Source organism: Nymphaea colorata, chromosome 4 (assembly GCF_008831285.2).
Source record: "Nymphaea colorata isolate Beijing-Zhang1983 chromosome 4, ASM883128v2, whole genome shotgun sequence".
Classification (NCBI taxonomy): domain Eukaryota; kingdom Viridiplantae; phylum Streptophyta; class Magnoliopsida; order Nymphaeales; family Nymphaeaceae; genus Nymphaea; species Nymphaea colorata.
In genome coordinates this window covers 25,615,661-25,636,561 of record NC_045141.1, presented here as the reverse complement: position 1 = coordinate 25,636,561, position 20,901 = coordinate 25,615,661, and the positions used below count along the sequence as shown (strand labels likewise).

The following is a 20,901-nucleotide window of genomic DNA, read 5'->3' as shown; positions in this document are numbered from 1 at the left end:
TAGGCTTATAAATCAGTTTACATAGTTCCTTCGTTTAGTTAGCTCACTAGCAATATATATATATATATATATATATAACAGGTTTGTTGAGTTGTATATAAATTGTGAAATAAGTTTATAGAGTTGAAGTTTAGAGGAGTTTGCTTCTAGAACGAGATTCTCAGCATGTGGGCACCCTGATATTAAAATCCACAAAGCCATCTGTATTGAGGGCCTAGTGAAACAAAATGCAATCTCTTAAAATTGAGGATTTTGCAATCTCCTAAGATCGAGGAATTGGATATTCGGAGGTAAATGTCGAAAATATATATTTTTCTTTTCGATCCTTCATTGGTACTACAAAATGTAATATGATGAGTTCAAGATCCATATCTTATGGATACATCTTGTCATTCAGGAAATTATCTTCAAATTGTCTTTTCCATCCATCCAAACATAATGTAAAGTACGAGAAGCGTAACAATTTGGTGATTCTCTACAAGTACATGATGCATTTAAGGGCCTTTGTGCCGACAAGACAATATATTATTGACATTTGGCTCATTAAACATTGTTGGTAGCGTAGTGGACTAAATATAATAGTGACAAGCTTGAGAAAGGGGCACCCATTTGAGGTCTGCGTTCTTGAACTTATTGGCTCGACTCGAACCAACTTGAACCCATTTGAGGTCTGTGTTCTTGAACTTATTGGCTCGACTCGAACCAACTTGAACCCATTTGAGGTCTGCGTTCTTGAACTTATTGGCTCGACTCGAACCAACTTGAACCCATTTGAGTCCGGTCGAGCTGAGCTCAAGGAACAAGGAGACTAGATGAACAAAGGAATGGATAATAAATGAAGAGGATAAATATGGTGCGCAAAATCTAGTGAAGAGTAAAGGGTTTCTTTCCTTTTTGTGTTGCTTCTTCCTTCTCGAAAGCGAATACCGTCCCGATAGCGCACGCCGAGACCCGCAGGACGAGATTGTAAAGCGAAGGGGCGCATCTGGCCGTCCGATCCTCAACATCGGTGCATCCTTGACCGTTCATTTCCCTCCCCTGAGGTTGCGCCCTTCTCCTAAATCCCTTCCCCACTTTGCTCCTTCTCCCTTTCCCTCTCGCTCTTTTTCCTTCTTCGGTTTTTTTCTGGTCGATCGGATCACTCCCTTCTTTTCTCTGTTTGGCCCTTCGTTTGGGGTGCTCATTCGTCTTCTCCATTTCGCTGTCGGAGCTCAGATCTCGAATATCTCGAGGCGGCGGCGGCGGCTGCTGGTGCGGTGCTGTTTTCTCGTCGGATCCTCGCCGGGATCGATTATCTTGTTATCGCGTCCGTCCGCATTCCAGGTTTTTCCAGATCTTGGCTGCCGTGCCGATCCTGTTCTGGGAGGTTTCCGGCGAACTGGTGCCGGATTTGGGGGGTTAGGGTTAGGGTTTGGTCTTGGTGCTGCATGTGTTTTCCGTGAAACAATGGCAAGTGCTTACTCGGCTCCGGTAGCTGCATTCCAGGTAATGTCCTCCTCGATTTGGACTCTCTCTATGTGAGCGTCTCACTCGGGAGCCTCTCTCTCTCTCTCACACACACACACACATGCCTGTCTATATGTTTCTTTTCTCGCTGATCGTGTATGTTTTTTCCGGTCCGTTGTGTTGGGTTAGGTGGGTAACTACTTCGTGAGACAGTACTATCAGGTGCTTCAGCAACAGCCTGACTACTGCCACCAGTTTTACAATGAGGCGAGCACGATGGTCCGTTATGACGGAGATAAGTGTGAGACGGCCACTGCGATGCTGGTACTTCTGTTTATGTTCTCTTTGCTGCGCTGTCATGTTTCCATATTTATATTGGTGATTGTGTTGCTAGTATAAGCTTTTGGATCTAAACATGGGATTATAGAAGCTTGTGATGCTTGGTCTTTGACCCCCATCATAAGCGTAAGCATCCGTTTTTGCGCCATGTATGGTAGAAAACTTCTACACTGTTGTGGGTTTAGTGGAAAGCTTTTAAGCTTTTTGGTATTGTTGGATTTTGAAATCTTATCCTTTCCCCAGCATCAGGAACAACCGATTCTCCGTGTAGGTTTGATCGATACCAATCTATTAGTGTTTCCTTTTCTGCTGCATGATATGGGTTCCTGAGTGTTGGGGACACTTCTTTCTGCGACCGTTCGTTTTTTGTAGGTCGACTTCTCCTAAAGGCTGTAACACGTCTGCTTGAGCCAACGGTAAAGGAATTCTAGAACTGTACAAAGTTATACTAACTGTTTGGACTGTTGTTTCACGCCCTGAATCATACTTTTAATTTATATGTCCATACACGTGTAAATTATGGTATATTGACCATGTTCTGTTATTTATGCCTAATGAGAGTGATTGCTCATTTATTTGGCATCTTCTCTGTTCCAGAGAGATGCATAAGGCAGTTGTGTCCGTCTGCCTCCCTCGTCATTCATAATGTACACATCCTTGGCATGCCTCTTAAATAACATTTATAGATGATTCTCTCAAAGATTATAGGGCAGCACCAAGCCGAAAACTGATTATTGTCTTTTTTTTAACCATATGTTTCGCTGCAGTATAATTAATTGTAAAAGTTATCACACATTTAATATGCTGACAATAGCTCTTCCATATCGCTCATTGGAACCTTATTCTTAAGGTTTTTTAAGGCAGTTTTGCATTTTATTGAAAATTTTATTGCATGATTAAACATGAAATAAGGTAGTAAAGCCAACTGGCTTGCCAATCTCATTTCTGAATCTTCTGTTTTATCTCTGAGCATCCTTAGTATAAGCTTCTGATATGCATGTATTTTTGTTAATATTTCTCTTGCAGCAAATACATTCGCTTGTCATGTCTCTGAGCTTTACGGGAATTGAGATCAAATTGGCACACTCTGTTGATTCCTGGAACGGTGGCATTCTGGTGACGGTAGCTGGTTCTGTCCAGACAAAGGACTCAAAAGGCCGCAGGAAATTCATACAGACATTTTTTCTTGCCCCTCAGGAGAAAGGATACTTTGTTCTAAATGATATTTTTCACTTTGTTGATGAAGAACCCGTCATCCAACATCCACCGAGCATGTTGGCCCATGCTAATTTTGATGCACAGCACAACACATCCAACTCGCTCGAAGAGCCTGGTATGACTGACTGTTTTAATTTAATAGAGATTATCTGTTTAAGTAATATTTCTAAGGTAAATTGTGCTTTTGACATTTAAGATGTCACTTCTACCAATACCCGATTGATCTAAAAATAACTTGTATTGCAGGTAGTAAGGAATATTATATAATGTTTTTTGTCATGTTGATTAATTTGACCGTGATTTGTTTTTCCTTGTGTCTAGTTTAATATTTTATTTTCTTTATTTTTCATCATTTCTGTGAACTAATGTTGTATTTCATGGTGTTCTTATGAACAATATTTTGGTTTTTCAGTTGCAGATTACATTCTTAGTGGTGAGGTGGAGCCCACAGACTTTGTACCCCAACCACATCCTGAAGAGACTGCCACCACTGAGGAGTATGTCCTTCCAGAGCAGCATCAAGTTTCTGAAGCAAACAGCTTTGTGGAAGAAGCAGCTGATAACTGCAGCTCAATTCCATATGCAGTAGTGGACAATACTATTCCAGAAGCAGCACCATCTCCTGTTGACGAGCCCATTGAACCTGTTAAACAAACCTATGCATCCATTGTGAGTAATTCTTTGTTCTTGTTTGTCTTTATCTTTTTGCTTTTTGGCCGTGTATGTTGTGCTTGCTAATAGCATGTAGTAAATTCTGTGGCTGTAGAATTTTGTTAAATTTCATGCTGTTGATATTCAGATGTGGACAATTGAGAGCCGCTTTATCTTCCGAGAAATATTTGAGAAACGCTCCTGACAAAAAATATATTTGATTTTTCCTTTTCCTGTAAGGATTTATGTTTACTCCAGAATACCTCATATAACCTTACATGTCTATGTACGAAAAGAACTTCAGTGTTCACTAATTTGCAAAGAGAAAAATTAGAGCTTCTCAATTTTGTAAACAGTCTTCTGATAATCTTGGTAATATTAACCATATAGTGATCATCTTTTTGGTGGCTTGGAAGGTACTGAGTGAAATGGAAAGAGACATGACCAAATTATGTTGTGTGTGTGTGTGTCTGTGACATTTATTCATTTCACATTTTATTTTGTGACTGGTAGTTGCGGGTTGCAAAAAGCTCCTCAGGGCCTACATCAGCTACTCAGGTATTAAGCAAAAGTGCTTCCCTAAACTCAGAATGGCAGCAGACAGCACAGTCTACATCATACATGTCAAATCAATCGCAAAATCCAGCACTGGCATTGCCAGAAAAGGTTCTCGAAGTAACTGATGAAATTTCTACAACAGAGGAAGAAGGTATTTTCTTGTCATTGTTTGCGCTTACATTCAATTTGACGTGAAAAAATATGTGAGCTGAACAATGGTATTGCAATTTGCACCCTTTTATGAACTATTGTTCATTAACTAGTGCTATGTTTAATGGGTGCTTTCTAAAGGCTCTCCTGGATCCGTTAACTGTGTGATTTGCAGGTCCAGTTCAGATAGGATGTTTTGGATCTAGATCTGCTAAAATCTGTATAATCTTCATGCTTTACTTGTGATCAATGGCTTGTCAAACATGAGGGTTTATTTCGTTTTATTTTCAATATGGTGAAAGATTGATTTTGGTGTCATATGTATGCGATCAAATAAAAGCAAATTGTATATATAAGAATTGTACATTCATTTATTTTTTACACAACCAGATCTCATGCTAATGTGTTCAGAATTTATCGTCTTACACCTCTACCTTTATGACAAGTCAGCTGCAAGAATCACAAAGTTGATAAGAGATCTGTCTGGTCAAGGAAGTATTTACATTCGCTGCAATTAATTCTGGTTCATTGGGATATATCATTAAATTTTTATTCTTAGATTGCTCATTTATTGACTACTGGGGAAGGTGACAACCAACAAAGATTATGTTTGGGAAAGAGAAAAAATGTTAACAGACAATTTAGCTGAGAAAAGGCTAGTCTCTCTTAGATTAGGTAGTGGCACAGAGTTACTATAAGTCTATGAAGATTGTGAAACACAAATAACGGTAAGTTCAATCGTGATAAATGCTACCATCAGTGCACCAAAGACTATTACCTACAGAACTTCAATGAATCAGAAATAATGATGTAAGCTGGATTTGAACGGTTAAGATTGGAAAAGAATGGATTAAATCAGGTTTCGTATGTTTCAGTTCATGTAATATGGAAACTAACTGCTATAATTTTGGGCATGTGCGCACAAACACATTTTCTGCCCTTAGTTTTATCATCCAAGTTTACAAGAAATAATATTATACATGCTTGTCCTCCAAGTAAAACAAACTCTTCAAAAGGGTTGCTGCACACCAGTTGCATTGGCAAGGTGCAGTAACAAACAAATTGCTTTCTTTCCCATTGAACATTGCTTCCTTGTCACACCCGCACTCGCACTAGTACTGTGTGACAGCTTGTCCCGGACCTTTTTAATTCTTTTGAAGAAGAGTCCCTAATTCTCAATATTTGGAAAAGCAATTGATTGAATCAAGTTTTGTTCTTTTTAGTTTCAAAATCTAATATAAAAAACTAATTGCTATAGTTTTAGGTATGTATGCACAATCACATTGTTTGCCCATTGTTTATCATCTAAATTCACAAGAAAATGAAAAATAATAACATATCTGTTTGTCCTGGACCTTTCCTTCCTTATGGAGAGTTAGTTCCCAATTTTGTGGGTATTATTGGAAAGCATTAATTCTTCATCTGATTGATAAGTGATCCTACTTTTTGATGATGTTCTTGAAAGTTTACAGATTAATTTATAAATAAGAATTGACAAAATTGGAAAACCAAAATCAGGAAAAAGCATGGTGTTTTTCTTCTTTTTTACCTTGTTTCATGTGGACTATTTGTCAGATTGCCTTTTACAGATTGGGCTTAATTGATAAAGTTGGGTGAACCACCTCATTCATAAAAAAATGTTGAAGCTCTTATTCATTTGCCACTTTCTTGGTTGTATAAGTGCCTTCTTCGTAGTTGTTAGTTGTCACACAATTGATGGATCTTCTCTATAAAACAATAAATTTGCCGTTTGACTATTTGATGTTATGACTCATCCAATTATACTTTTCATGTGTTACCCCTGAAAGCAGTATCAGCCTCGTCTGCTGTTAAACATGTCTTTGTTTCCCACTGTTAAAATCACTTTTTGTGGCAAGATTATATACAAGTACCCAATAACATGCCATTTACCCTATTCTTTCATTTTTCGTTTTCCCAGAGAATGAAGGTTCTGTACATAGAGTAGGTAATTTGTCTTTTTTATCACTACCCTGGAGCATATCTGCTGCAATGTAGTCACCTTTTTTCAAATGAGATCGTGTCTTTTTTTTCTCTTTTGCCTCTTCCTAATGGATGAGGGGAGTTCCTCGGGTTTTACTGTGGTCACATAGGCCTGTTTATTTATCCATCTTAGAGCAACCTTGTCATGTAATGGAGAAGAAAGAAATTTAGCTTTGTTCTGGTATATGTTGATGTTCTTCATTTGGTTAGGCATTTGCCGCAATCTCAATGTTCAGGTTGGTTTCCTTATTCTTCTTGTCTAGTTGGATAAGGGGATCAATTTTCTGAGTTTGTTGTGCTTTAATTAATTGTTTACAATTGAGCAGAAAAAGTATGAATTCACACCGAGGAATCAATTGTAATTTTAAATTTGTTGGAATGATGAATGCTGCGGCTTCCTTCCTAGGGAATTTCAAGAACGTTAATTAAAGATGTTTGTATATGTTTTATTTAACATGAATTATGTTAACGAATGGTCCAAAATGATGTATTATGTCGCAAGTTGTATATGAAAAGTCTTCTTGTTCCAATGAACGGTCATGTTTAACCTGCGTTATAAATTTCGTGAATATCTAGATGGATCTAGTATGATGCCAGGAGATATTAGCAAGTCTGTTTATGTGAGGAATCTGCCCACTACAGTCTCGCCTTCTGAAATTAAGCAGGAGTTGAAGGCGTTTGGTAAGATCAAGCCAGAGGGTGTTGTTGTCCGGAGCCGCAAGGTAGTTTCTGTTCTCTATTTTTTATTAGAATGTTCCTTGGTGTTCTCTCTTTATATTTTTGTAATTTTTTCTGTCATTGCAGGATATTGGTATCTGTTATGCCTTCGTTGAATTTGAAGATGTGTCATCTGTTCAAAATGCAATCAAGGTTAGTTTATGTCTTGTTCTTTCTGAGTTTTGAGAAGCTGGCTTCACTTGAAGCTTTAATTGAGGAAGTCATGTAATACTGTGTGTTTATCTCGTGCTATGTCAGGCTTCTCCAGTTCAAATCGGTGGAAGGCAGGTGCACATTGAGGAGCGGAGGCAAAACAGCAGCTCAACACGCGGAAGTATGTTATGTTTCTCTAGTACTTTATGTGCTGTTGACCAGTCAACTGAATATGTTAGTGCTAATCTATTTGACAAGTAGTATCTTGTAATGGCACTTGCATCAAGGTAGTATATTTTAGGTGCTGGAGCATTGTCTTTTTTGTTGACTTCATTACAGTCCTGACCTACCTATACATCTGTGGCTGACGGAGATTCTGCTTGTTGTAAGGAAACTATGAAGATATAAGTGGCATGAATCTCTTGTTCCTATTCTTTTCACAAACTTCTGCGTTCACTTTCTGGCTTCTGTTTTGATGTGTTCTCTAAATGCTAAGGTCGTTGTACACCTTTTTTCACCAGTCTCAGCGTCTCATTTTTTGCACTTTCATGCGGTGTTTGCCAAAATCTGCCTGAATCAGCCATTTGAATTTAATACGCAGCAAACTGATACAGTATGGTGGCTGATTCAAGAGTGTGCGAAGTGTCAACTTTTAAACATTTTAAGGAATTTCTTATTTTTAATTGTTTTTATATTTTTTCTCATTTATTTTTTCAAGAAATGTTTTTTTTAATCATTGTTGTTTATTCAGCCACGGTTCAGTTCAAGGATCGATTTGATGACACTGCTGTCATGGTTGATAAAGTTTTTCCTTCATACCCTGGTTCTGGTGATTAGGATTATCAACACATTATAGTCAAATGTTGCATTGAACAAAATTGTTGTATCTGCTTAGTTCTTCGTATTCAGCTACTTTGCATTTAGCGTGTTAGTGATTAAAAATGAAAAACGATCATTGACATTTTCAAGCATTTGGTCTGGCCGATTGATTCTCTTACATTTGTATCTGATTCTGTTCCAAGTTAGTTTTTGTTGAAACAAATGTAACTTTTTAGTTCATACTAAATTGCCATTTACATCTCATTCCTAATCACAGTCTCATGTACGGTGATTGTGTCGTGCAGGAAGGGGAAGAGGAAGGGTTGGCTATCAAACAGAAGCACCAAGAGGAAGAGGCGGCTTTGGTGCAAGGTCCTTTGGTCGGAGCAGTGGACCAGATGGAGAGCGAGAGTACAGCAGCAGGAGGGGTAATGGTTACCATTCCCGTACCCTTCGGCAAGAGAGAGGAATCCTGGGAAGCCAGACTGCGAGGAATGGACAATCCCAATCTGATGCTCTCTAATTTAGTGGTGTTTGAAAATTTTGAGTGGCAATGTGAACTGAGGTGTAGTTGCGTCTATCCTTCATTGAACACTTAATTCTACGAGAAATATATTCATGTATGTGTTGAGGGTACCGCTTGATTATTGATTTTGAAGAAGAGATACTAGCACTGTTTTCCTTGTGGGCGTCCTTTTTCTTTCGTATTCCTTCTTTCATTTTCCTTTTGCAGTTTGGTACTCTGATATGGTTCAGGACTGTAATATGCTCTACTTCCACTGGCCACCTTCAAGAAGGCCAGTATTTAGGAATGTTTTCAGAAATAAACTTGAAATTTCGATGATAACAAAGGGCAAATAGGTTTTTGGACACTTTAAAATGCACCTAGTTTCTTCAATGTGAAGTTTTGCTCTCCGATTCGAAGCCGAAGCAGGGCAATGTAATAATTCAAAATTTTATTGATTTTATCAAGTGTTGATGTGGAATGAGAACCGAAAATTTGGAATGTTCCTGTGAACTAATAGTTTTAAAATAAGATCCTGAATTCCCTTCTTGCACCCGTATCATCAGAGGCATCTCTCGTTGCTTTCATATTTGTCGGCTCTTTGTTGATCAAAGGCTCGGGGGTCCGTTCCCTGACATCTTTTTCACATTGAAGTAAGAAAGCATTCTTGGGCTTGTGGGCACGACTAATATTTTTCCTACCCTCTTATTGAAAAGAACAAAATTCTTAACAGTAAACACAGAGAGGAACTCCTGCTTTCCTTCCATTACTGAAAGGATGATGCATTTGCGCACGAGAGAGGCGTTTCCATGGGAGAAAAAAACTTGAATCTTTCCGACGGCTCAGCAAATGTATATCACAGTGAAAAAAATAGAAAAAGCAAAAAAGAATGAGAGCGTCGACAGCCGGAAAGTAGATGGACGTGGTGCCTCCCCTCGGTTGTTGACGATGTGTTGAGTAATATGACGACGAGACCGAGGGTTGGAGGGCTCAGCCTCAGCTGGTTCTTTGTTCCACCCCTCCCGAGGCCTTCTTCCGCGTGCTCGTTCCACACGAGACCGAGCATTCGCACGCAGCGGTGATCTTTTCCCCGAAACATGACCTCAGCCCACCGGTACCGTTCCAGCCATTCCCCCCCATCGACTCCTGTGCCCCGCGGGACGTCGTCCTCCTGTCCGTCACCTGGTGCCGGAACGACGACCATTCCAATCCTCCGCTACTGTGTTCTAGCACCGGCGGAAACTCGCTCCGCCACTTCTCCAGCTTCTCCCCGACCTCCTCCTTCCCCGCGCTACTCGCGACATTCCAGTCCTCCAGGACCGAGTCCTCCACCTCCGCCAGAAAGAACTCCTCCCCCGCTCCCACGATCGACGCACCGTCCACCGACGACGCCTTCTCCGCCATCGTCACCTCCGATCCTTCCATGGCGATCACCTTCTCCGCCTCCGACAGAACCGATACGCTTTTCGACCGTCTAACCCGCCCGAAATTCTTCCCCATGAGTTCCCTGTACCCGATCGCGGGATTCAGCTGTGCGTAGAGCGGCATGCTCCGGAGCGTCGCGTCGAGCACCGTCACCCCGAGGTTGAGGATCCCCTGCGGCCGGCCGGACGGCCGTCGCACCTGCAGTGCGGTGAACCGCATCCCGCCGAATCCGCTCCCGAGGCCGCCCCCGCCCTTCTTCGGGAGGAGGTTCCCGATCAGCATCCTGACGGAGCCGACGAGGGTGTCCCGGAGCCACCCTACGCAGTAGATCTCAACCATCACCGCCGATGTCTCGTTCCGGAGGAACCACTCGTCGACTCGGAACACGAACTTGTCGTTCCACTGCGGATCGACGTGGTTTCCCGAGTCGACGCGGGTGCAGAGCCTCCGCTGCGGCTGGATCCAGGCCACGGCGTACGTCGACATCGAGCGGCTCACGGGCTGCAGGTCCTGAGCGGAGATGATGTTGAGCTCGAGCAGGTGAAACGGCTCGGCTAGGACGCCACCAACAGGAGGCGAGGTCGGAGGCTTCATTCCTCCGACTCGACTCGGTTACAGTAGTAGACCGAGCCGGATCGGAAAAGGAAAGAGCCCCGCCCCCACGGTAAAAAAAAAAATTTGGCGTTGGTGAAACGCGGTGGAGGTAAATGGTTAGAGAGAAGGGGGGGTGGAGACTTTTTAACGACGGTTGGTAGGTCATGGTGGTGGGGAGTGGGAAGAGGGAAGTGCGTTTCGCATCTCGGAAAGCGTGCTGACAGGGAGGTGAATTTGCCTAATTGGGCTTCGCATATTTACTCGGCCAGCTGACGATTTACCGGCCGAACTAAAAAACCGTGTTTCCTTTTTGTTTTTTCTTTTATTCAAACTTTTTTTTTTTTCACGGTTGAAAGTTCTTGGAAATAGCCTTAGGGCAAAAAAATTTCAAAAATGTATCGTCGCCATATATGTACATATATTATTCTGTTGCCGCCCTCATAACGCGTGCCAGTGAGGTCTTGCCTTAGAGACGTAGACTCATTAAGTGGCTTAGCATTCGAAAATGTTAAGTTCCCCCCATGAAGCAAATTAATGTGATGCGATCTGATTTTTAACCCATCTAATGAGATTTGCTAAATAATTTACAGATCTCACTACTTGATGCAATTAAAATCCGCTTTGTAGTTCCATGAATTTGAATCTCTCGATGTCCAAGTGGATTCTCAACCCGATTTTACCCAAACCAGAATTTGGACTTCCTTATTTGGAGCAGAAATTATGTAATTTGGTCAAGCCAAGTTGGCATGGCTGTTTGGTCTAGAGATTCAAATATAACAAGCAACCTTAAGCTTACTAAATCTTTTCGTCATAAAACATGTTGAAAGTTTTGGTTTAAAATAAAGGTTCAGACTTGAGGATTGGGTCCATGAATCATATTGTTATCTCATTCGAATAAAGATGTTACTAGAAGCGTCTAGAAAAAGGGAGAAACAAATTCTGTTAAAAGGCTCTATCTGATTATTGGTTGATTGGCTGGCTTGTAACCTCCTACCTGCTGTATGTATATATATCTCAAAAGGGAATGAGTGAAATAAGTTTTTTCCTCCCTTCCAAAACTCTCTCTCTCTCTCTGCTCTGTTTTGCTCTGTTCTTGCTTGTTATGTTGTTCTTCTTACATGGTATCAGAGATTCATTAACCTGAAGTGTTCTTCTGTCTTCATGGCTTCATCATCGATTGCCCCAGAAAGTGCTCCTCAAGGTGAATCGAATACAAGAGGATCGAACAGTGTGTTGCTGAATCATCCTGATCAAGTCGATGGCTTCAATAATCCACTGTATCTCCATCACTCAGACAGTCCTGGTGCTGTCCTAGTTTCACAATCATTGACAGGTGATAATTACCTTACTTGGAGTCGGGCAATGGTGATGGCCTTAACAGCCAAGAACAAGTTGTGTTTTATTGATGGGTCCTTGCAAGAGCCAGACCCATCATCTGCAGAGCACATTTTGTGGAGGAGATCCAATACTATGGTGTTGTCTTGGATAATCAACTCCGTGGCGAAGGATATAGCAAACAGCATCATATATGCAACGACGGCACATGAGGTATGGACTGATTTGCAGCATCGTTATACTCAAAGTATTGCTCCTAGAAAATATCAAATTAAATCTGCTATAAGCAGACACACGCAGGAGACACAAGGTGTCACTGCATACTATACCAAACTCAAAGGCTATTGGGATGAGCTAGCTTCCTATGAGCCGCTTCCTGTCTGCACATGTGGGACTATGAAGATCATTTTTGATAAGGAGCAGGAAGAGAGAGTCATTCAGTTCCTAATGGGACTGAATGAGTCATATAACTCTATTAGAGGACAGATCCTTCTCATGGATCCTTTTCCCCCAATAGCAAAGGTATATTCTCTAATCCTGCAAGAAGAGAAGCAGCGAGAGGCAAGACTGTTGCCTTCTACAGAGCATATCAGTTTGGTTGCTTCTCAATATGATAATCGAATGTTCAAAGGAAATACCCAAAGACGTCAACATTGCACATACTGTCAAAAAATGGGTCACACAAAGGACAAGTGTTACAAACTGCATGGTTACCCAAATGAGTTTAAGTCATTTAAGCAGAGACAAGAGAAAACACAACAATGTGTAGTGCAAGGAGAAAAATCGAATGGGAAAGGCGTCTCTGCTGCAGCATCTAGTGGTTCTGTAAGTTTTGAGGCAAATATGGCTCAATCCAGCAAGGAAAGTGTGCCAATCTTCACCATGGAAGAATACAATCAGATTATTCAATTGCTGAAAGAGAAACCACCAGTCTCTTATGCAAATTTTGCAGGTATTTCCATTACCCTAAAAGATGCATGGATCATTGACAGTGGTGCCAGTGATCACATGACATCTTCATTGTCAAGTCTGGTTAATGTTTCAAAACTTCAAACTGGTTTTCCTATCAGATTACCCAACAATAATATTGTCCATGCAACTTACCAAGGTGATGCTGTAATCTCTTCTTCAATCAGATTACATCATGTTTATTACATTCCAAATTTTAATTTCAATCTGATATCTGTCAGTCAATTAATCAAGCAGTTGAACTGTGATGTTTTGTTCTCTACCTGTGGCTGTGTCATACAGGACCAGATGTCCAAGATGGAGATTGGAGCTGCTGAACTGAGAAGTGGCATATATTGCTTCAAAAGTCATAATTCTGCAAATGGATTGACTACCAATTTTGATTACCATTTACCTTCTGTATCTACAGCAACCAAATCTCATGATCCCTTGGACCTTTGGCATTTGCGCTTGGGTCATCCTTCTAGCCTTAGAAATAAACTTTTCTCTGCACAAGACTCTAAGATAGTGTTGAACAACAATCAATGTCATACTTGTTCTATTTCAAAGCAGACTCGTCTGCCTTTCAATGTTAGAGAACTTTCTTCTTCAAAGCCCTTCCAAATGGTGCATTGTGATATTTGGGGACCTTATTCACAAGTCTCACTCACTGGTGCACATTATTTTTTGAGTCTAGTTGATGACTACTCACGTTGCACCTGGGTGTTTTTAATGCGCCACAAGTATGAGACACAATACAATCTCAAACAGTTTTGTAATCTGGTTGAAAATCAGTTTAAAATTACAATACTAAAAATAAGGAGTGATAATGGGTCAGAGTTTTTGTCTCAAGAGCTACAAACCTTTTTTCAGCAGAAAGGAATTATACATGAAAGGAGTTGCGCCTATACACCTCAACAAAACGGCGTGGTTGAGAGGAAGCACAGACATCTTCTAACAGTGGCTCGTGCACTTCGATTCCAGGCCAATTTACCTTTAAAATTCTGGGGCGAATGTGTGTTGACAGCAACTTACTTAATAAATAGAACTCCCTCACCTTTGTTAAATGGAGTCACACCCTATGAAAGACTCTTTCAAAGAAAACCAACGTATAATCATCTTAGAACATTTGGTTGTTTGTGCTATGTGACAAATTTAAGACCAAGCAGTAAATTTGATGAAAGAGCACAAATGTGTGTTTTCTTAGGGTACCCCTTTGGTAGAAAGGCATATCTTGTTTATAATATGAAAACAAAAAAATTGATGGTGAGTCGTGATGTCAAGTTTCATGAACATGTATTTCCTTTTTTAAATTCAAAGGAAGAAATAGAAACTTCTGTTGTGCCTTTACCTATCGAAGATGTCATGTGCAGGGAAAGCGAAGTTCAAGAGAAAGAAGGTGAAAAATCTCAACTCTTCACAAAAATTGATCAATCTGAAAACTTACCATTTCAATCCACTTCAAGTGAACTTCAATCCATGAACTCTTCTGCTGAAATAGAATATGATACAAGTCAGCATCAAAGCCTTCGTCGCTCTAATCGAATTCGGAAATCATTTGTTTTGCTTAAGGATTTTTATTGCAATGCTGCTACTTCTGGTTCAGAAGCTACATCAAAGTCAAGGAATGGTCATTACAGCAGGTATCCAGTCTCAAACTTTGTTTCATTCAACCAATTCTCACCACAACATAAATCATTCCTTTTGTCCATATCTCAATCATCTGATCCATATTTCTATGATGAGGCAAAACACTTAGCTTGCTGGAAAGATGCCATGGCAGCGGAAATCAGGGCCCTAGAAGAAAATGGTACATGGAGTCTTGTCAAATGCCCTGCAGGTGTGACTCCTATAGGATGTAAGTGGGTGTACAAGACAAAATATAAGGCTGATGGATCGGTTGAGAGATACAAAGCAAGACTTGTTGCAAAGGGCTACTCACAAGTTGAAGGAGTAGATTTTCATGAAACATTTGCACCGGTAGCTAAACTAGTTACTATAAGATGTTTATTATCTATTGCAGTGAAGTTTAATTGGATACTTGAGCAAATGGATGTATATAATGCCTTTTTACATGGAGATTTGCATGAGCAGGTTTATATGGAGTTGCCTCCCGGATATGGAAAAGAGGGGGAGACAAGAGTTTGCAAACTTCATAAGTCCTTATATGGGCTAAGGCAGGCACCAAGAAATTGGTTTCAGAAATTTTCTACTGCCTTAGTAAATTTTGGTTTTACTCAATCAAGAAATGATTATTCATTGTTCATCTTGTGCAAAGGTAAAACATTTTCTGCTGTACTTGTTTACGTAGATGATTTGATCATTGTGGGAGATGACGCAAAGCAAATTGCTCAAATTAAAGGTTATTTGAATAGTGTGTTTCATATGAAGGAGCTGGGATCATTAAAATTCTTTTTGGGAATTGAATTGTCAAGAAGTAATGAAGGCATTTCTTTGTCACAACGCAAGTATTGTCTTGACATTTTGGAAGAAACTGGTCTTCTTCAAGCAAAACCTGTTGAAACTCCGATGGAGCAGCAAACATCAATTACTTCAACTGAAGGAAAACCTCTTAAAGAGCCGTCAGCCTACAGAAGACTTGTTGGTAAACTAATATACTTAACAATAACAAGACCTGAGATCTTATTTGCTGTTAATATCCTTAGCAGGTTTATGCAAGAGCCAAGAACACGACATATGGAAATGGCCTTAAGGGTGGTTAAGTATCTCAAGAAGAATCCAGGTCAAGGAGTAATGCTATTGGCAAAAAATCAGCTACACATTAGAGCCTTTTGTGATGCTGATTGGGCATCATGTAAGGAAACAAGAAGATCTACAACAGGTTATTGTGTCTTCCTTGGTGATAATCTAATCTCATGGAAAACTAAGAGACAAGCAACTGTGTCAAGATCTTCAGCTGAAGCTGAATATCGATCACTAGCTAATGTAGCATGTGAAGTAGTGTGGTTAAAGTCATTGTTGACAGAATTGAAGATAAACCATGCAGCCCCTGCAGATGTATTCTGTGATAATCAAGCAGCGATTCACCTTGCAGCTAATCCTGTCTTCCACGAACGTACTAAGCACATTGAAGTTGATCTTCATCTGGTACGTGACTACATCAAATCTAAAGTGTTGCAAACTCTTCATGTATCTTCCAAGAACCAACTTGCAGATATTTTCACAAAAGCTCTTGGAAAAGAGCAATTTCAGTTCATTAAATCCAAACTGGGCATACATGATTTGCATGCACCAGTTTGAGGGGGAGTGTTGAAAGTTTTGGTTTAAAATAAAGGTTCAGACTTGAGGATTGGGTCCATGAATCATATTGTTATCTCATTCGAATAAAGATGTTACTAGAAGCGTCTAGAAAAAGGGAGAAACAAATTCTGTTAAAAGGCTCTGTCTGATTATTGGTTGATTGGCTGGCTTGTAACCTCCTACCTGCTGTATGTATATATATCTCAAAAGGGAATGAGTGAAATAAGTTTTTTCCTCCCTTCCACGACTCTCTCTCTCTCTCTCTCTCTCTGCTCTGTTTTGCTCTGTTCTTGCTTGTTATGTTGTTCTTCTTACAAAACACACCATTGAAGTTAATGGACGTTCGATCTAAAGCCGCTAACAATGTCTTTAAGATCTTATCGGGAGCATTCTATCAACATTAGATTCTGAAACTAATCGTCATAAAATTGTTGCCGTATATGATGATTTTCTCATGCTATATGAGAACCCGCAATATTTTTAAGATAACTGATTTCAAGCCACGTGGATGGTTCTTAGCCTCGGGAAGCGAAACAAGAGACATAAAGGACACAGGATGCCAGCAAAACCACATCCTGGCAGGACATCGCAGCACCAATGGCGTCCACAGCCACCACCACCACCATCCTTGGAAGCGCCACCTCGGCTACTAGGCCGTCATCCGCCAGTAATCCCACTTCGAAGCGCACCTCTGTTGTGGCCCTTCCGACGAGGAGGCAGGCCTTGACGATGGTAGTGGGAACGGGGTTTGCAGGATGGTGGAGAATGGAACCGGCCAAGGCGGAAAACATCCCCTTGTTCGGCATCAGGAAGAAGCTGGAGAAGGTGGAGGAGGCGGTAGAGAAGGAGGCCGAGAAGGTGGTGGAGGCCGCCGAGAGCGAGATTAGGATGGCCGAGGAGGACTTGCAGATGGTCGTGGAGGGAGGCGGGAGGACAGCTGATTTGTGGCAGGCTGGCGCTGTTGTTGGGGCGGAGGTGGTCGGAGTGGTGATTGCTACCTCCGTTGTTAATGGAATTCTCGGTCCTGAGTCATAAAGAAAAAGGGCACTTGAGTTTCTGAGAACTTCTTTCCCTGACTGCTTCTTTTGAGTATGTGGGCTTCCTTTCTGTATTCTGTGGAATGCTAGTGTCGCTTGTCTTCTCATGTTAAGAAGAAATGCAGTTCCAGTTTCGTAAATGAATATTTGCTCTTTCTCTCTATTATATTATTTACGAGCAAGTTTAATCACAGTTAAATTAGTCGCTGTTGGACTTCAATTTAGTATAACGAAAACAAAATAATGAACAGACCCAGCAACGAATAAAAGAAAATGATCTTGCAATATAAAAACAGTTCTAATAACTCGATCTGAAATTTATCAATAACAAATATGAAACAAACCGGTAATCACAACCAAAGAAGATGCCTCTACGATCAACAGTGACATTGAAGCTTCTTTGCGAATTAATCAATGCATGCACAAAGTAAACCTAATATCCATGGGAAACAAATACTGAGAGCACATATAATGAGCAAGTACGTAGAAAAAAACATTCTCAACTTCAGTTTGTCATATGTGTAAAATAACCATGTACAATGAAACTCAAGGCTCTGTTGTGGAACTGCAAAAGTTCCTCTACAGTCGTGCAATACAAACCATTAGACAATTACAAATCACATCTTCGCAGCGCCTAGAGAACGTGATGATTAGTCACTCGGTATCATATACATCAAAGCAGAATTCGGCATTGCAAAATAATACAGAAATGCCCAAACCTGCTATTTACATAATTCCAAACCAAGAAGAGACCTAGAATCAACAGAAGCAGGAAAAACATTTAGTAATCCCAGTCTACAAGCCATTCAGTTACCAGTTACCATTGCCATGTGCTTCCTGTATCAGCCCGATAGTATATGGGTCTAACAGCGAATCAGGTGGGCGATAGTTCAGTTCTCCTATAACCAAATCTCTGTTATTGGACTGAGATTCGAAAACAGTTGCTTCAATTTGAGACTCAGCTACACCACTTGTGATCCTGGAATTACAAGGATCAGACAGCACAGCATCCATAATCTTCGGTAGATCTAGATTCAGAAGGTCAGGAGGCGAAGATGGAGATGCAAATGGTGCAGTATCAGTTACCCAATACGAGCCAGATCCTGGTGGATCTACCATACCTCCAGTGGGAGTTTGACAGTCTTCTGGTGTATTTGTCTGGAACTGTGAACCAAAAGAAGATGCCGACTTTGTTGTGTTAGAAGACCCACATCCCGACCTTGTTGTGCTGGAACCTGCGAGCGGGCATGCATGTGTGGGATGAGATGCTAAAGATGGGTTGCTTGCATTGTCATTTCTGCAGGTTGAGTACAGAATTCCCCAGTCGTGGGTGCTGTTACCGCTCAACCTAAGGTTCTGCGAGTCATCTGCATTCAAATCATCATCACTTAAAAGAAAATGCTCTATTCTTCTAAGGTAAAATCTGTCAGATGGCCTCAGCAAGGGTCGATGATTTTCCTGTGCTATGGGTGTCACTGTCTTCTGACCATAATTACGTGCACAGTTTATGGCTTGAGTGAGTGTTGCAGCAATAGGTACAAATCGGGAAGAACAGTAGTTTTGCTGCTTCTGCAGCCTGCTTAGTGTAGCACATGGTACCTTCTGGGTCAATTCCTTTATGTTTCTTCTCCTGGACTGCACAAACCGGTTCTTGCTATTGCTCAACGGTGATTGGTTACCACGTTTGTCGCCTGTGATACTTGTAGGATGCGCCACAGAATTACTGGAAGGTGAAGAACCATGCCTACTTGCTCTGGAGACGGGGGATTGCACTGGAACCGAATTAATACTTGTAGATGAAGATGGTGAAAGTGGGTATCCAGGACTATACGGAGACGAAACCCTGGAAAGTGCAGTCTCCATAGACTTGCTTGAAATTGCAGATGGAAGCTGCGCTAATCTGAAGGCTTTCCTTTGGGTTCTCCATTTCTCTTCACTGTCGGACGAATGGCAATGGTCACCAGAAGAAAAACCAGTACCCCAGTAAACACATGGAGCAGGTGAATCACAGACATAGCAATGGCACTGCAATCATTTGACACAAATAAAAACAGAAACAACAATTCAATGGATGATATGCAAGAAGGAAAAAAGGAGGAGTTCCATAAAGGAAAATCTTACCAAATCACAGTGTTTCTCATGCGGTGAGGTCTTGAAAGGAAACCTGACACATAAATGCCGTGGATGAGGAAAGTCCCTGCAAGCTACCTGTACAAGAACATTAATATATGAGTAACAATGCTCGTGAATTGAATACCAAAAGCAAAAATTATGACGATCATACAGAGAATCGGAAACGAAGTTTATATGAACGCCAGCTTCTAGTGAATTTCTGACAAGCAAATATTATAATTAGTACCCGGTAAATAGTCCTTGGAACGCCTCAGTTTCCATTCAAAAACAGAGTTCTCTTCCCGTAACCTTTTGTCCCTTTACCATATCTTCTACTCATGACCATGAAGTATTCCACTAAAATTTTGTCAATAAAATGAATCACTAGCAAAGAGAATGGGTCATTGCCTTACACCAGATTTGTCTTACACAATCACAAGAAAATTTACAAAAAGAAGAAAAGGCAAAAAGGCAGGCAAAATTCCAGAGAGGCAGAACTCTTATCCTGCAAATACCCATGCTAAGCAAGAAGCAATCGATCCACAAAAGTGAGTGCATAAGCCCCTACTATCATAAACGACAAACCAGAAAACCTATTCGTTTAACAAGTACGGAAGCAGCAATTAGGCGATTAATTTTCAAGTAAGAACTAGCGAAACACAGAGCCACGTTATCAGAAAAGGGCAGAAATCAGAAAATTGATAAAGCGACCGAAGCCCAAAATGAAGCATGCAAAACGAATCAGCACTCATTAGAATTTCTAAAGAGCATGAATCTTCGCATCCTAGCAAAACCAACTTTCCCCGAACTGATTAAGAACTCGAAGTCAAGAAAAAAGCTTACCTGCCCCTTCTCACTGATGACGACCAAATCACCCGAACCGTCGCAATTCTTCTCCATGGTCGCATTAGGCTTGTCAGGGTCGCCATCCAGAATCAAGCAATCATCATCTGAATTGCTTTCCGACTCGGACACGCAACTTTGCTCCGAACAAAGAGAGTAGGACGAGAACTTGTCGTCCGAGTGACGCTGATTCTGCTTGATAGGAAGGCAAGGGGGCAACTCTCCAACGGCTTCCACTCCGTCGGGTCCGACGCCATTGCCGATCAGGTCATAGGGCCAATTGATTGCGGAACGCTGGCAAGTCTCCTCATCGTCGGAGGAAAAGATATCCACGACCAAGGGCTCCGATTCCATGCCCAATCGACGGCTTCTGCACCAAATCACGAGATGGGCACAAGAGATTTCTACAGAGAATCCCGAGAAGTCGAATTCGAGATGGGGAAAACCGCATTCAGTCGGAGGACACGACCTTCTCAAAGGTACTCGCCTGCTTCGAAGAAAAATAGCAGCCCGCCAGTGTCCAGGTTTCCTTTTCGGCTATTCGGAACGAGAGGGAAACGGGGACGGCTGGGCGATTACGGAACGAGGCGTCTGAACTTCAGGGCCAAACGGTAAAAGGGCGAGACGTTTGAGCGCTGGGGCTTGTTCGGAACTTCAAGGTTGTGTTCGATTCCCCTTGGATCCGAGGGGGTCTGGAATCAGCGATGATCGAAATCCACACACTTTGTTGGGAACTCCAAGATACTGAAATTCAGGTTACAGCAGAACCAGATTAGTCAATTTCTGGAA

The 20,901-nt window shown here is 41.2% G+C and overlaps 4 protein-coding genes across 4 annotated transcripts; 2 read left to right on the top strand and 2 right to left on the bottom strand.

Moving 5' to 3' along the window:
* Positions 1-886: 886 nt before the first annotated feature.
* LOC116252638 (nuclear transport factor 2) lies at positions 887-8,735 on the top strand. The gene is made up of 10 exons (XM_031627042.2): positions 887-1,043; positions 1,216-1,485; positions 1,636-1,770; positions 2,812-3,118; positions 3,416-3,672; positions 4,168-4,363; positions 6,940-7,085; positions 7,168-7,233; positions 7,339-7,414; positions 8,358-8,735. The coding sequence occupies exons 2-10, from the start codon at positions 1,447-1,449 to the stop codon at positions 8,573-8,575; spliced, it is 1,440 nt and encodes a 479-aa protein (XP_031482902.1). The 5' UTR covers positions 887-1,043; positions 1,216-1,446; the 3' UTR covers positions 8,576-8,735.
* Positions 8,736-9,231: 496 nt separating this feature from the next.
* On the bottom strand, positions 9,232-10,992 carry LOC116252639 (uncharacterized). Its single transcript, XM_031627043.2, has one exon. The coding sequence runs from the start codon at positions 10,574-10,576 to the stop codon at positions 9,554-9,556; it is 1,023 nt and encodes a 340-aa protein (XP_031482903.1). The 5' UTR covers positions 10,577-10,992; the 3' UTR covers positions 9,232-9,553.
* A 5,683-nt stretch (positions 10,993-16,675) lies between these two features.
* On the top strand, positions 16,676-17,323 carry LOC116253539 (uncharacterized). The gene has a single exon (XM_031628389.2). It carries the CDS (start codon positions 16,718-16,720, stop codon positions 17,153-17,155), a length of 438 nt encoding a protein of 145 aa, XP_031484249.1. The 5' UTR covers positions 16,676-16,717; the 3' UTR covers positions 17,156-17,323.
* A 318-nt stretch (positions 17,324-17,641) lies between these two features.
* On the bottom strand, positions 17,642-20,835 carry LOC116253538 (uncharacterized). The gene is made up of 3 exons (XM_031628387.2): positions 20,113-20,835; positions 19,279-19,365; positions 17,642-19,182 (listed from the first exon to the last, which is right to left on the bottom strand). Exons 1-3 carry the CDS (start codon positions 20,464-20,466, stop codon positions 17,968-17,970), a joined length of 1,656 nt encoding a protein of 551 aa, XP_031484247.1. The 5' UTR covers positions 20,467-20,835; the 3' UTR covers positions 17,642-17,967.
* Positions 20,836-20,901: the final 66 nt, after the last annotated feature.